The 11,983-nt window shown below is 49.8% G+C and overlaps 1 protein-coding gene across 1 annotated transcript; it reads left to right on the forward strand.

The window, feature by feature from the left end:
- The first annotated feature begins 953 nt into the window (after positions 1 to 953).
- On the forward strand, positions 954 to 6,688 carry CDK16 (cyclin dependent kinase 16). The gene is made up of 16 exons (XM_007958797.1): positions 954 to 1,070; positions 1,301 to 1,508; positions 2,102 to 2,235; positions 2,337 to 2,462; positions 2,546 to 2,602; positions 2,703 to 2,817; positions 3,485 to 3,579; positions 3,681 to 3,743; positions 3,987 to 4,110; positions 4,381 to 4,501; positions 4,614 to 4,711; positions 4,794 to 4,899; positions 4,997 to 5,039; positions 5,183 to 5,273; positions 6,490 to 6,567; positions 6,651 to 6,688. Exons 2-16 carry the CDS (start codon positions 1,307 to 1,309, stop codon positions 6,686 to 6,688), a joined length of 1,491 nt encoding a protein of 496 aa, XP_007956988.1. The 5' UTR covers positions 954 to 1,070; positions 1,301 to 1,306.
- The last annotated feature ends 5,295 nt before the right edge of the window (positions 6,689 to 11,983 follow it).

Genomic DNA, 11,983 nt, shown 5'->3' on the forward strand with positions numbered 1-11,983 from the left:
ACTGCCAAATCTTTCTCCCATGGAGTGGGCTGGTGGGTTCAAACCACTGACCTTTCGGTTAGAAGCTGAGCGCTTAACCACTGTGAAAATGATACCCTAGGAAAATGGAGCAGTTCTACTTTTTTCTATAGGGTCACTGTGAATCAGAAGGGACAGCACACACTACCACCATCAATGACATTTCTAATAAAGTGATGACTGCAGTGGGGAAAATAGGCAAGGTGAGGAAAGATAAGGATGGTTGAGATATTAAATGTGGTTCTTGGAGGCCTCACTGAAAAACGTGACATTTGAGCAATGGTCTTAAATGGGTGAGGGAACAAGCTATTTGGAAATCTGGGGGAAAGGTGTTCCAGGCACAAGGAACAGCCAGTGCAAAAGCCCTGAGGTGGAACTGTGCTGAACAGCAATTAGGAATGATAAAGGGGAAGGCAAGTTTAGAGAGGTTAAAGGGGCTGGTGAGACAGGACAGTGTGGGCCACATTGGGGGTGTTTATTTGGGGTGATAAGGAAGATGTGGTGCATTCTCAACCAAAGGAAAAATATGACCTGGCTTGTATTGTAAAACTCTGGGTGGGACCCTCTGGGTCCCCATCTGATTGAGGCTTTCTAGTAAGCCCTGAGGATAGCTGGTATGCATTGAGACCCCTCCCCATGGCTCCACCCAGTGGTCAGTTCTGGGAAGGCTCCCCCTCCTTGCATCCTTCCCCCACCTGGCTAGACCAGTGGTGTGGTCCACTTGTCACCATGACGATGGTTGCTAGGGAGCTAGGAGAGGCGAGAGCATCCCTGTGGCTATGGGGAGCATTCTGCCTTGGCATCTGGCAGTGATGTGGGGCTGGTGCTAGAGGAACATGCCATTCTGTGGGTGTGCCTAGGGCTGGGTCAGTGGTCCCAAGGCCCTGGGAGAGCCCCTTGCCCCACCCACAGCTGGATCCACCACTGTTGCTGTACCTGAGAACATCTGTTGTAGAGCCCTCTGCTCCTACACTGAGGCTGCCCCTGTAGAGACCAATGCCCCACCCAGTGGGCCCTTGCCTTCAGCCAGCCACCGAAGCCTGGGTACCCAGGTGGCTGAGTCTCAAAGGGCTGCCCATGGTTGAGCAGGCACTGACAAGGGTCCTTGTTCATGTTAGGTTTCTGGAAATCCTTAGAAGTTCCAGGAGTCTACAGAGGTTGGGTAGGCACTAACACAGGTTGATACCAATGATCCCCACTAGGTTGCCATGGACTTTAGAATATCCTGTTGGTTAGGCAGATGCTAACGTGGGACCCATTCCCGTTTATGCCCCTTGTTCAGGTCGCCATGGATCGGATGAAGAAGATCAAACGGCAGCTGTCGATGACACTCCGAGGGGGCCGAGGTGTAGACAAGACCAATGGTGCCCCTGAGCAGATAGGCCTGGATGAGAGTGGTGGTGGTGGTGGCAGTGACCCTGGAGAGGCCCCCACACGTGTTGCCCCTGGAGAACTTCGCTCTGGACGGGGCCTACTCAGCGCTGCACAAGGTGGGGCCACTGACTACTCCCTCTCCCCTACCACCCAGGCTGGTTCCCAGGTGCTGCCTTCTGGCCAAGTTTCTTTTAGATTTGTGTTTTAATTTTCCTCTCTCTCTTTTCTCTCCCTTCCTTGTCCTCCATGTACTCTCTTCTCCCTTCCCTGCCATCCTCTGTCAACACCCTCTCTCTGCCTACCTGTCCCCCTTTACTTAGCTTTACACCCAGGCATACCCTGCTTGCAGCAGCTGCCCCAAGCCTCCCTCTGCCCCTTTGTTCTCTTCTATGGACCCCCTGGGCCTGCCTCCTCAGGTCCCTTGGCTGCCTCTGCCGCCATCTGTCCGCTGGCCCTGGGTCAGCTACAATCTCAGCTTGTCCCTGGAACAGGGTGCTTCACTAGGTGACTATTGGTCCACCCCCCTATACCCCATTCACCTTGTTCTAGACTTGTATGAGCCTTACTTGGGCCCTGCATCCTCTTTCCTGAAGTATTTCAGGCTGGTCTGGGAGCCATGTGCACATGTGTGTGGTGAGGGAATGTGGTGGATGGAGTGTTCTGGATGTCCTGATGCCACATGGCCTGCCTTCTCTTCCCCCTCCACCAGAGATTGTACACGAGGACTTGAAGATGGGGTCTGACGGGGAGAGTGACCAGGCTTCAGCCACATCCTCAGATGAGGTGCAGTCGCCAGTGAGGGTGCGCATGCGCAACCATCCCCCACGCAAGATCTCCACTGAGGTGCTAACCCCCTACTCATGTGATGGAGGGGTTGGAAAAAGAAATTGGAACTTGGAGGGGATGGAGGCTCATGATCCTTTCTCCCCTGTTTTGGCTACTAGGACATCAATAAGCGCCTATCGCTACCAGCTGACATTCGGCTACCTGAGGGGTACCTTGAGAAGCTGACCCTCAATAGCCCCATCTTCGACAAGCCCCTTAGCCGCCGCCTCCGTCGTGTCAGCCTGGTGAGCATTTCCTCTTCCTGTCCTCCTTCCTATCCCATTTCCCTCTTCTGAGCCTGCTTAAACCTGCCTCCTTTACCCCACAGTCCGAGATCGGCTTTGGGAAATTGGAGACCTACATTAAGCTGGACAAGCTGGGCGAGGTGAGGGACGGCCGGGAGGCCCATGGTGGGTATGAGGGTCAGTGAGAATTCCCTGCAGCCTCATAGCTTCTCCTCCTATCTCTTTTTTCTCATATGCCAGGGCACCTATGCCACTGTCTACAAGGGCAAAAGCAAACTAACAGATAACCTTGTGGCACTCAAGGAGATCAGACTGGAACATGAAGAGGGGGCACCCTGCACTGCCATCCGGGAAGGTACAGACCCTCACCCTATCTGCCCCAGGCTTCCTGGACTCCGTTTATTGCACACATACATGTCTCGTAGTGAGAAAAGAGGCTGGGGATTCTGAGACTTCCTGATGCTCTGAGCTTCATGCCTTTGTTGGCTGGTCCACTAGAGAAAGTGCCCATCACGTGCATCTCTAGGCAATAATCCAGGCAACAAAAAATCCTCTCCTGTTTGAAGAAAAGGCAAATGATTTGGACATAATGTGCTTGCTTTGGTTCTGAGAGCACCCCTGGAAGTGCTCACCAATTTATTTGACCCAACTTTCAAGTTAGGAAATATGTGGAATGAATCTGAATTGCAAAGAAATTGAACGTATAGACTCAAGTTCACACAATGCTGCAGGCCTGTGTGCTGAGGATTAGAGCAAGACTCCTTTTCCAGAAATCCAAAAAAGGTTGTGAAAATCTAGTGTCATACAAAATGAGCCTGAGGCTACAGTCTCAGGTTCCTCTGAGTCTTGGTTTCCACATCTGAAATATGGAGACATATTTTCTAACTGGCATATGTTGGATTGGGGCAGTACCTACAAAGCATTAATCTAATCTGCATGGGGAAAGATGGTCCCTGTCCTTATCTCTATCCTTAGGATGGGGCCTTGACTTTTCTTTGGTCCCACCCCCATGTTTTCTGCAGTGTCCCTGCTCAAGGACCTCAAACATGCCAACATCGTCACACTACATGACATTATCCACACAGAAAAGTCCCTTACTCTTGTCTTTGAGTACCTGGTAAGGTTGGGTGGCAGTGGATATTGGGGGGAGGTAGGAAGATGGCCAGGAGCCATGGGGTATGACCTTTGTTCCTGTACCTCCTCCTTTTCTTTCCCCAGGACAAGGACCTGAAGCAGTACCTGGATGACTGTGGGAATGTCATCAACATGCACAACGTGAAAGTGGGTGTGGGGCAGGAAGCAGGGGCACAAGGGGGCCCCCCCTCACACATTTCGCTCAAAAAATCTAGAAATGGACTTTTCCCATTTGGTTGCTTTACTGGGAGTTCTTGGAGGGTTTTGGGACCCTGTCTTCATTTATATGGCAAGGTTCATGGGCTCGGTGTCTGGGAGGGGGAGCAGTGCTGGCTGGAGGTCGAGCTGGTGAATACTCCTTGACACTACCTGCTGTTCCTGGGTCCCCAGCTGTTCCTGTTCCAGCTGCTCCGTGGCCTGGCCTACTGCCATCGGCAGAAGGTGCTACACCGAGACCTCAAGCCCCAGAACCTGCTCATCAACGAGAGGGGAGAGCTCAAGCTGGCTGATTTTGGTACACCCAAACTCCCCCTTCTCTGAACATCTAGTCTCATTCCCCTTCCCCAGGACCCCCTTAACTTTCCTCACACTCTAATCCCCTCCCCCAGCCTCATTCTTTACCTGCTTATCTACCCTCAGATCTATTTGAGGCTCATTTATACCCCAACTCCCTCACTTTAGCCTCTTCAGACTGCTTAGGATACTCTCAATCCCAACTGCACTCTGCCCCAGATTTTGCTTAGGACCTCCTCAATTCCAGCTGCCACTTCTCTCCACCTCCCAGGCCTGGCTCGGGCCAAGTCAATCCCAACGAAGACGTACTCCAACGAGGTGGTGACATTGTGGTACCGACCCCCTGACATCCTGCTGGGGTCCACAGATTACTCCACCCAGATTGACATGTGGTGAGGACAGGTGGAAGTGTGGCCAGCAGGGGCCATGTAGTAAAGGGGGTGGCTTGGTCACAATGGCCAGCCAGTCGACTGCCTTCCTACTCACTGTGCCCTCCCTGCCCAGGGGTGTGGGCTGCATCTTCTATGAGATGGCCACAGGCCGGCCTCTCTTCCCGGGCTCCACGGTGGAGGAACAGCTGCACTTCATCTTCCGCATCCTGGGTGAGGGAGCATGAGCCCTGGGAGTCATGGGGGCATGCCAGGTAGGACCTGTAAGATGTTTACGGTGACTCTTCCCTGTTAGGAACCCCAACCGAAGAGACATGGCCAGGCATCCTGTCTAATGAGGAGTTCAAGACATACAACTACCCCAAGTACCGAGCCGAGGCCCTTTTGAGCCATGCACCCCGGTGAGGCTTGTGTGTGTGTGTGTGTGTGTGTGTATTTGTGTTAGGGGCTAGAGTGCCAAAACTCAGTTTAAAGCAGGTTCCCTTGTCCTTGTGATAGACTTGACAGTGATGGGGCCGATCTCCTCACCAAGCTGCTGCAGGTGAGGCCATCTTCCTGGGCCAGTCTTCTGGGTAGGGGTGCTTCCGGTGTGGGTAAACAGAGACCCCAGGGGCAGGGTCTGGGGTGGGGCAGAAGAGAGACCATCTTGTTGAAGGTACCAATATCCCCCCATCACCCCTTCAGTTTGAGGGTCGTAATCGGATCTCTGCAGAGGACGCCATGAAACATCCATTCTTCCTCAGTCTAGGGGAGCGGATCCATAAACTTCCTGACAGTGAGTGGGCCTTGGGTGTGGACTGGCTGGTGGAGGGCTAGGGTGGGTACAGGCCTGCTGCAGACAGCTGGGCAGGTTGTACAGCACTCTGGCTAATTCACCTCTAAGGGGGTACCAAAACCAGGCCAAACCCACAGCCATCAAGTTGATTCCAGCTGAGCAACCCTACAGGATGGAGTAGAACTGCCCCATAGAATTTCCAAGGCTGTAAATCTTTATGTAAGCAGACTGCCACATCTCCCACAGAGTGGCTGGTATGTTCAAACCAGCAACCTTTTGGTTAGCAGCCACCACATTAATCACTGTGCCACCCTCTTTACACATTGGAGTTGTGTTTATTACAAAAAAGTTCATTTCCTTTTTTATATTATACCTTTTATGAAAATTTTCAAACATAGAGGAAAATAGATGCAATGTTACTTTAAGTTAATGTTTCCTTGAAAAATGCACAAATTCTTAGTATACAGAATAATGAATTTTCACAAATTAAACACACCCATATAATGCTAGGGACAAGAAACAGAATGTTATAAGGCCCCAGAAGACCCTTGCATCCCCTTCAGGTATTCCTCACCCCTTCTCCAAGGGTTAACAGTATTTTGACTTCTAACAATATAGATAATAAGTTTTCCCTGTTTTTGTGCTTTGTATAAATGGAATCACATGGGAGGTTCTCTTTTAATATCTGGCTTTTAAAACTTTTATATTATGAGCCCCTAAGAATCTATTACCCACTTCAACAGTCATCAATTTGTGGCTAATCTAGTTTCATCTACTGTATTCTCTCTGATTATTTTAAATCAAATGCCAGACATTATGTCATTCATCCATAAATAATTTTAGTATGTGTCTCTTAAAAGATTTTTAAAAAACAATACCGTTATCACACTTTAAAAAAAAATCCCACTTCCTGTATCTCTCCACTAGGTTAATTTATATCAAATCCCAAACACCATTCATCACCTAACTTAACAGGTAGTAGTACCTGTAGTACCATTATCACACTTGATAAAATTAACAATTTCTTGGTGTCATATAGTCCATATTCCATTTTCTCTAGTTGCATCTGGTTTGTGTATGGAATTATTTGACAGATGAAAGTCAAGCCTCTCAAAGAAGGGGCATCTTTTTCTAATTCTCCCAAATGAGGCCATATGGGGAGTTGTCTTAGATTGCCCCATAGGTCATTTCCCACCTGTCTCCCTTCTATCCATAGCTACTTCCATATTTGCACTAAAGGAGATCCAGCTACAAAAGGAGGCCAGCCTTCGGTCTTCATCAATGCCTGACTCAGGTAGATATATGCCCAGCCCTCCTCTGCCCCACTCACCTACCTGCTTGTCCACCAATAGCCATCCGCTTTGCTTTCCCCTGCAGGCAGGCCAGCTTTCCGTGTGGTGGACACAGAGTTCTAAGCCAAGTACTAAGCCACAGACCCAGGCCCCAACAGGCAGCGGCTGGAGGGATGCCACACCCTTCACAGGGCAGCCCCCGACTGCATCCCCCATGCTTGCTGCCTGCCTACTTGCCTGACTCATGCTCACCTGCCCACATGTCCCCTGCTGCCTGCCCCAACACCCAACCATCAGCCTATCAGCCCACCCATTGGCCTGTCTACTGGGTGCTAACAAAGCTCTCATCGCTCCTTCACCTGGTCTGTCTGTCTCTTTCTCTGTCTCGGCAGTTGCCGGCGGACAGCATGGCCGTGCCAGCCTCCCACACTGAGGCCAGGCCTACTCACTTCCCCATCATACCCTCCCCCAGGACCACTACCCCACGGCCAGCCAGGGGTCCGGAGCTAGCCCAGGTTGGGGATCTGGACTCAGACAAGATGGTGGTGATGCCTGGGGTCTGAGGCTTCCCCTGCCTGCCTTCCTGCCTGCCCCACCTGCCTCATGTTGTGTGGGCCTCTGTTTGTTTCATTCATTGTTTTTCTCTCTTTTTTTAATTATTTTGAATGAGGTTTTCATTTTTTTAAATGCAATATCTCTATACAGACTGGCTGGGTCCCACCCCCTATGTGTGGGCCCTCCCACAGTATTTTGTGCAATGAAGCCCCGCTCCCAGCCTCTCAGAGGCAGGGACACACAGCCCCTCTCCAGAACCCTGACCATCACCAGACCCTGGGGTCGGCTAAGGGAAAGCATGCCCTGGCCACTCACCTTCCTACCCCTGCCTGCCATTCCCAGCCACTAGGGGACCTGGGAACTCCTGGAGACTCTCTGGGAGATGGATAAGGTGGAGGGCACCACTCTTTCCCTCTTACAGTCCCATAGCCAGGGCCTCCTTCCTTCTCAGGGTCTCCCCAGCCTAGCCTTCCTGTGCCCCCTGTCCCACTCGGTGCTGTTGAGTAGGGGCCCTGCCAGAACTAACCAACTAAGCGAGGAGCCGTAGTGTGTATATGTGCACAGGCAGGAATGGGTGCATGGAGGGTTGTGCCCAGGCATTACCCCTAATCCCTGGGAAGGATGAGGCAGGGCAGGGGCAGTTTGCGGGGTCAGTCCCCAGATGGGTGGTTACCTCCCCTTCTTCCACCCTAAACCCTGGGGCCCTCAAATAGGGTGGGAGGGCAGAGGTGGGGGCCCTCCTAGTGGGGTTTGGAGGGTTGGGTTCCTGAATGCACCATAATTGCTGTATGAATATTAAAAGTCTAAAGTGAAAAGCCTGATTGCAAATCCCTATAGGGTGGAGGAGGGCTCTTGAGCAGGGGTGATTACTGGGACTTTGGAGAATTCATACCTGGTCCCCATCTTCTAGGAGAACACTGGAAGTGAGCCAAGGACATTTCATGGAAAAGACATCTGAATTATGTTGATGGTCAAGCAGAGAAAGGAATTAAGACCCAGAAATAGGAGGTAGCCAGATAGGGTTAGAGGAAGGTAAATGAAGAGAGGGTATTTGTTCAAAAGAGACTTAGAAGGCCCAGTAGAACTAGCAGTGTGAAATGGAAGGTGGGGACATGAGACAGAGAGTCCCAGTATTACCACCATATACCTAACCATGACACTATAAGGAAGGCCAGCTGGAGAGGGAATAGGATAAGAGGGTAGATTTGGGACCACTGAGTAGGTAAAGAATCTTTTGATACATGGATCCAATTAATGAGTGGGGCCAGAAATGGAGCTGTATATTAAGTCATTGTTCAGGAAGTAACAGAAACCATGAGCATAGAAGAGATGGCCCTGGGAGGGGTATAATGATTTGAGGCTAGTGATCAAATGATACAACCTGGGACTTGTTCTCAGGTGTGGGGATAGTTGGAAGTTTTGATTTCTTTGCTTCGTGATTTCTAATCCCATTTACCATCTTGAACAAAGCCGAGGATAGACTTCTAGGCAGAAGAGGTAGGGTGGGCAGGGACAGGCAAACAGTGCAAGTAATAGCAAACTTCACCAATAAACCAAATTTGCTGCCATCGAATCCATTCTGATTCATAGTGACACCCTTTGGGTTCCCAAGGCAGTAAATCTTTGCAGAAGTAGATTGCCCAGTCTTCTGCAGAGTGGCTGGTGGGTTTGAACCATCAGCCTTCTGATTAGCAGTCAGATGCCTTGGGCACTGCGCCACCAGAGCTCCTTAAACTTCACCAATAGTGGCTGTTTACTGAGGTTATGGCTCAGGGACCTCTAATCACACCACTATGCCCCTGTAAGTGCTTTGATGATCTCTTAGCTTTCAGCTTCATGTGGCAAGATGATTGCCATGTCCTCAGGTGGGAAAGCAAGCATAGCCCAGAGGCCCTGCCCCTGCCTTCGGCTACCTGTTTTCTTGTAGAACAGGGCTGAAACTGACACAAGTTCCTCAACAAATTTCCCTTGCTGTCAGATGATGAATCAGATAACATGGCCCCTTCTGGCAGCAAAGAAGGCTTGGGCAATGAGGGCCTTGTAAAGAGTACAAGCTCACCCAACTGCTCTAAGAAGTGGTAGGGTCAGTAAGTATGGGCAGAAATTGGCCTCTGGGAGATGGAGAAACCCAAATCTAGGGCTGGGGAAGGTGGCCTCTTGTTGGGTTGTAGGAAGGATAGACTACCTAGGTAAACGGTGAGGTGAGTAAAGTCAGAATCTGACAAGATTCATCAGTGCCTGAAGAGCAGATGTGCCTGACCCAACTCAAATGCCACTTTCTTGGGCCACCTCAGGTGAAAAAGCAGTTCCCTTTCCTTTATGGGTTACACAACTGAATTGTGATCCCCTCAGCTGTGCCAGGTCTGGGCTGGAGGCACAGTAATAAAAATACAACCCCTGCCTTGCAGAGATTAATAGAAAATAGAACAAAATTATGAGATCAGGTGGGGAGGGTAATGATATGAAAGAGTGTTAAAACTGTGCAGAGAGAAGGTATTCTGGGTGTTCCAAGCCCAGAAACTTGTGTATACATAGGCCTAACTCACTGCTGTTGAGTCAGGTTGAGTTGGAGCTGACTCAAGGCGACTCCTTGGGTTTCTGAGGCAGTATCACTATGGAAGTAAATTGCCCAACCTTCCTTCCAAGGAGTGGCTGGTGGGTTTGAATGGCCAGCCTGCTGGTTAGCAGTCAAATGCCTCGGGCACTATGCCACCACAGCTCCTGTACGTAGGCCTAGAGGTATGGAAAGGCAAGATTTTTTTTTCCTTTTTAAAAACTTACTGTGATTTGGGTGAAAAGTTACACAGCAAATTGGTTTTCCATTTAATTCATACACATTTTGTTTTGTGACATTGATTGCAATCCCCACAATGTAACAACACTTTTCTCACTTCCTGTGTCAACTATTTTCATTCATCCTTCTTTCTTGTACCTGTCTTCTGAGCTCTAGCCCTGGGCAAATAGCTGCCCTTTGGATATTGTATGGTGGCAAGATGTGTTTTTGTGTGTGGGAACTGGGTAGTGATAGTGAAGAAAGTCACTGAAACAGACCCAGAACTATGAGTTTGTTTTGAGGAGTTTGTGGGATGGCAGGTGGAAACAGGCAGTAGGCAGGTAGATGCAGGAAGCCAGTTGTCGTGTGCCGTTGAGTCGGACCTGACTCATAGCGACCCCTCCTTGGGTTTCCAAGGCAGTATCACTACAGAAGTAGATTGCCCAACCTTCCTTCCAAGGAGTGGCTTGTGGGTTTGAACCTCCAGCCTTTGGTTAGCAGTCAAGTGCCTTAGGCACTATGCTACCAGAGCTCCCTAGGAAGCCAGAAAAGGAAATATTAAAGTTATTACCACTGTTGGTAGGATTGAGAGCACAGAATAGGATGGCATAGCCTAGTTCAGTGGTTCTCAACAGGGAACAGTCCCATCACGTGCATACTGGGATATTTGGCAATGTTTGCAGACCATTTTTTTGTTCTCCCCACTCCAGGAGTTACTGGCATCTAGTGGGCAGAGGCCAAGTATGCTAAAAGACATCCTACATTTCTCCTCACAACAAAGAAATGTCAGTGCTGAGGTTGAAAACCCTAGCTTAGTGCAGTGGTTCTCAAACTACTGGTCTCAGGAGCCATTTCGATTCTTAAAAATTGAGAAAGAGCTTTTGTGTATGTCATGTTTCTGCAAAATTCCATCGTACCCATGACTGAGAGTTAAATCATTGTGAAAAAATGTTTATAGACTACCTGAACCACAAGAGGGTCTCCAGTACCTGGGAACACAGTTTTAAGACTCCCTGGCCTGCTGTTTAGGGTCACAGCTCTGGAGCTAGAGCTTAGGCACTATGCTACCAGAGCTCCCTACCACAGAGCTAGGGAAACTGGGGTAACATTTTCTGGTCCTCAGCTTCCAAGATTGCCTATGGACTACAACGATAGTATATACAGCCTAAGGCTGCTATCTATCTATCTAATCTTATCTATCTATCTATTTATTTGGAGCTCTGGTAGCATAGTGGCTAAGGCACTTGACTGCTAACCAGAAGGCTGGCGGTTCAAACCCACCAGCCACTCCTCGGAAGGAAGGTTGGGCAATCCTACTTCCGTAGTGATACTGCCTCGGAAACCCAAGGAGGGGTCGCTATGAGTCGGGGCTGACTCGACGGCACATAACAACCACAAGGCTGCTATTTAAACGCAATAAATACTTAAACATGGCCAAAACAGATATGGGCGTTTCATTATCACTGCAGTGACTCCTACAAACACTCAGCGCCTTGGGCTGACTTGCTTTCAATACATGTCTGTCAAATGAGGAACTCTACTTCAGGAAAAGAAACAACAGCCTGTGGATCTGAGTGGCTCCCTGGAGGTAGTGACATCTTTTACATTGGGTTTGGATGGATGAGAAGAGTAGTGTAATTAAGGAATGGCATTCTGGCTTGAGAACAAAGGCATCATTCTCAGGATAGCAGTCCGCGGTCCTCAGCAAAGCGCAGAAGCAAGAAAACCGGGCGCCTTTGAATGGCACTAAGTACTACCCAACATGTCTTCCCTCACCTCTGCTTCCGACTTCCTAGCAACCTTTTGCTCTGACTCAATATGGGGTCAGTCCTAGGAGGCATTTTTGCCTGTCTTGGTCCCCACCTGGAGATTTTGTCTCGCTTTACTGGTCGCAGAGATCACCGCCCCCGGTTTGATGTCGGTCAAGCCTTACACGTGTTGTGTGTGAGGCCTATTTCTAAGATGGCTGTAGCCCCCGTGGCGGTTCAGGGGGCTTTGCTTCCGTTTCCGGGACCAGAATCCGGAAGTGGCCGTTGAGGGGCCTCTTTCTATCTTCAGCTGAGGTGGCTGTGAGAGCAGGGCGAACAGTG

Source organism: Orycteropus afer, unplaced genomic scaffold (assembly GCF_000298275.1).
Source record: "Orycteropus afer afer isolate SDZICR_OR568_19922 unplaced genomic scaffold, OryAfe1.0 scaffold01132, whole genome shotgun sequence".
Taxonomy (NCBI): Eukaryota; Metazoa; Chordata; class Mammalia; order Tubulidentata; family Orycteropodidae; genus Orycteropus; species Orycteropus afer.

Bases quoted from the DNA above. Each gene is read 5' to 3' on its own strand.
- CDK16 (XM_007958797.1), top strand. From the start codon at position 1,307: ATGGATCGGATGAAGAAGATCAAACGGCAGCTGTCGATGACACTCCGA. The intron at 1,509-2,101 runs GTGGGGCCACTG...CCCCTCCACCAG, and splicing joins CCTACTCAGCGCTGCACAAG to AGATTGTACACGAGGACTTG. The intron at 2,236-2,336 runs GTGCTAACCCCC...TTTGGCTACTAG, and splicing joins CACGCAAGATCTCCACTGAG to GACATCAATAAGCGCCTATC.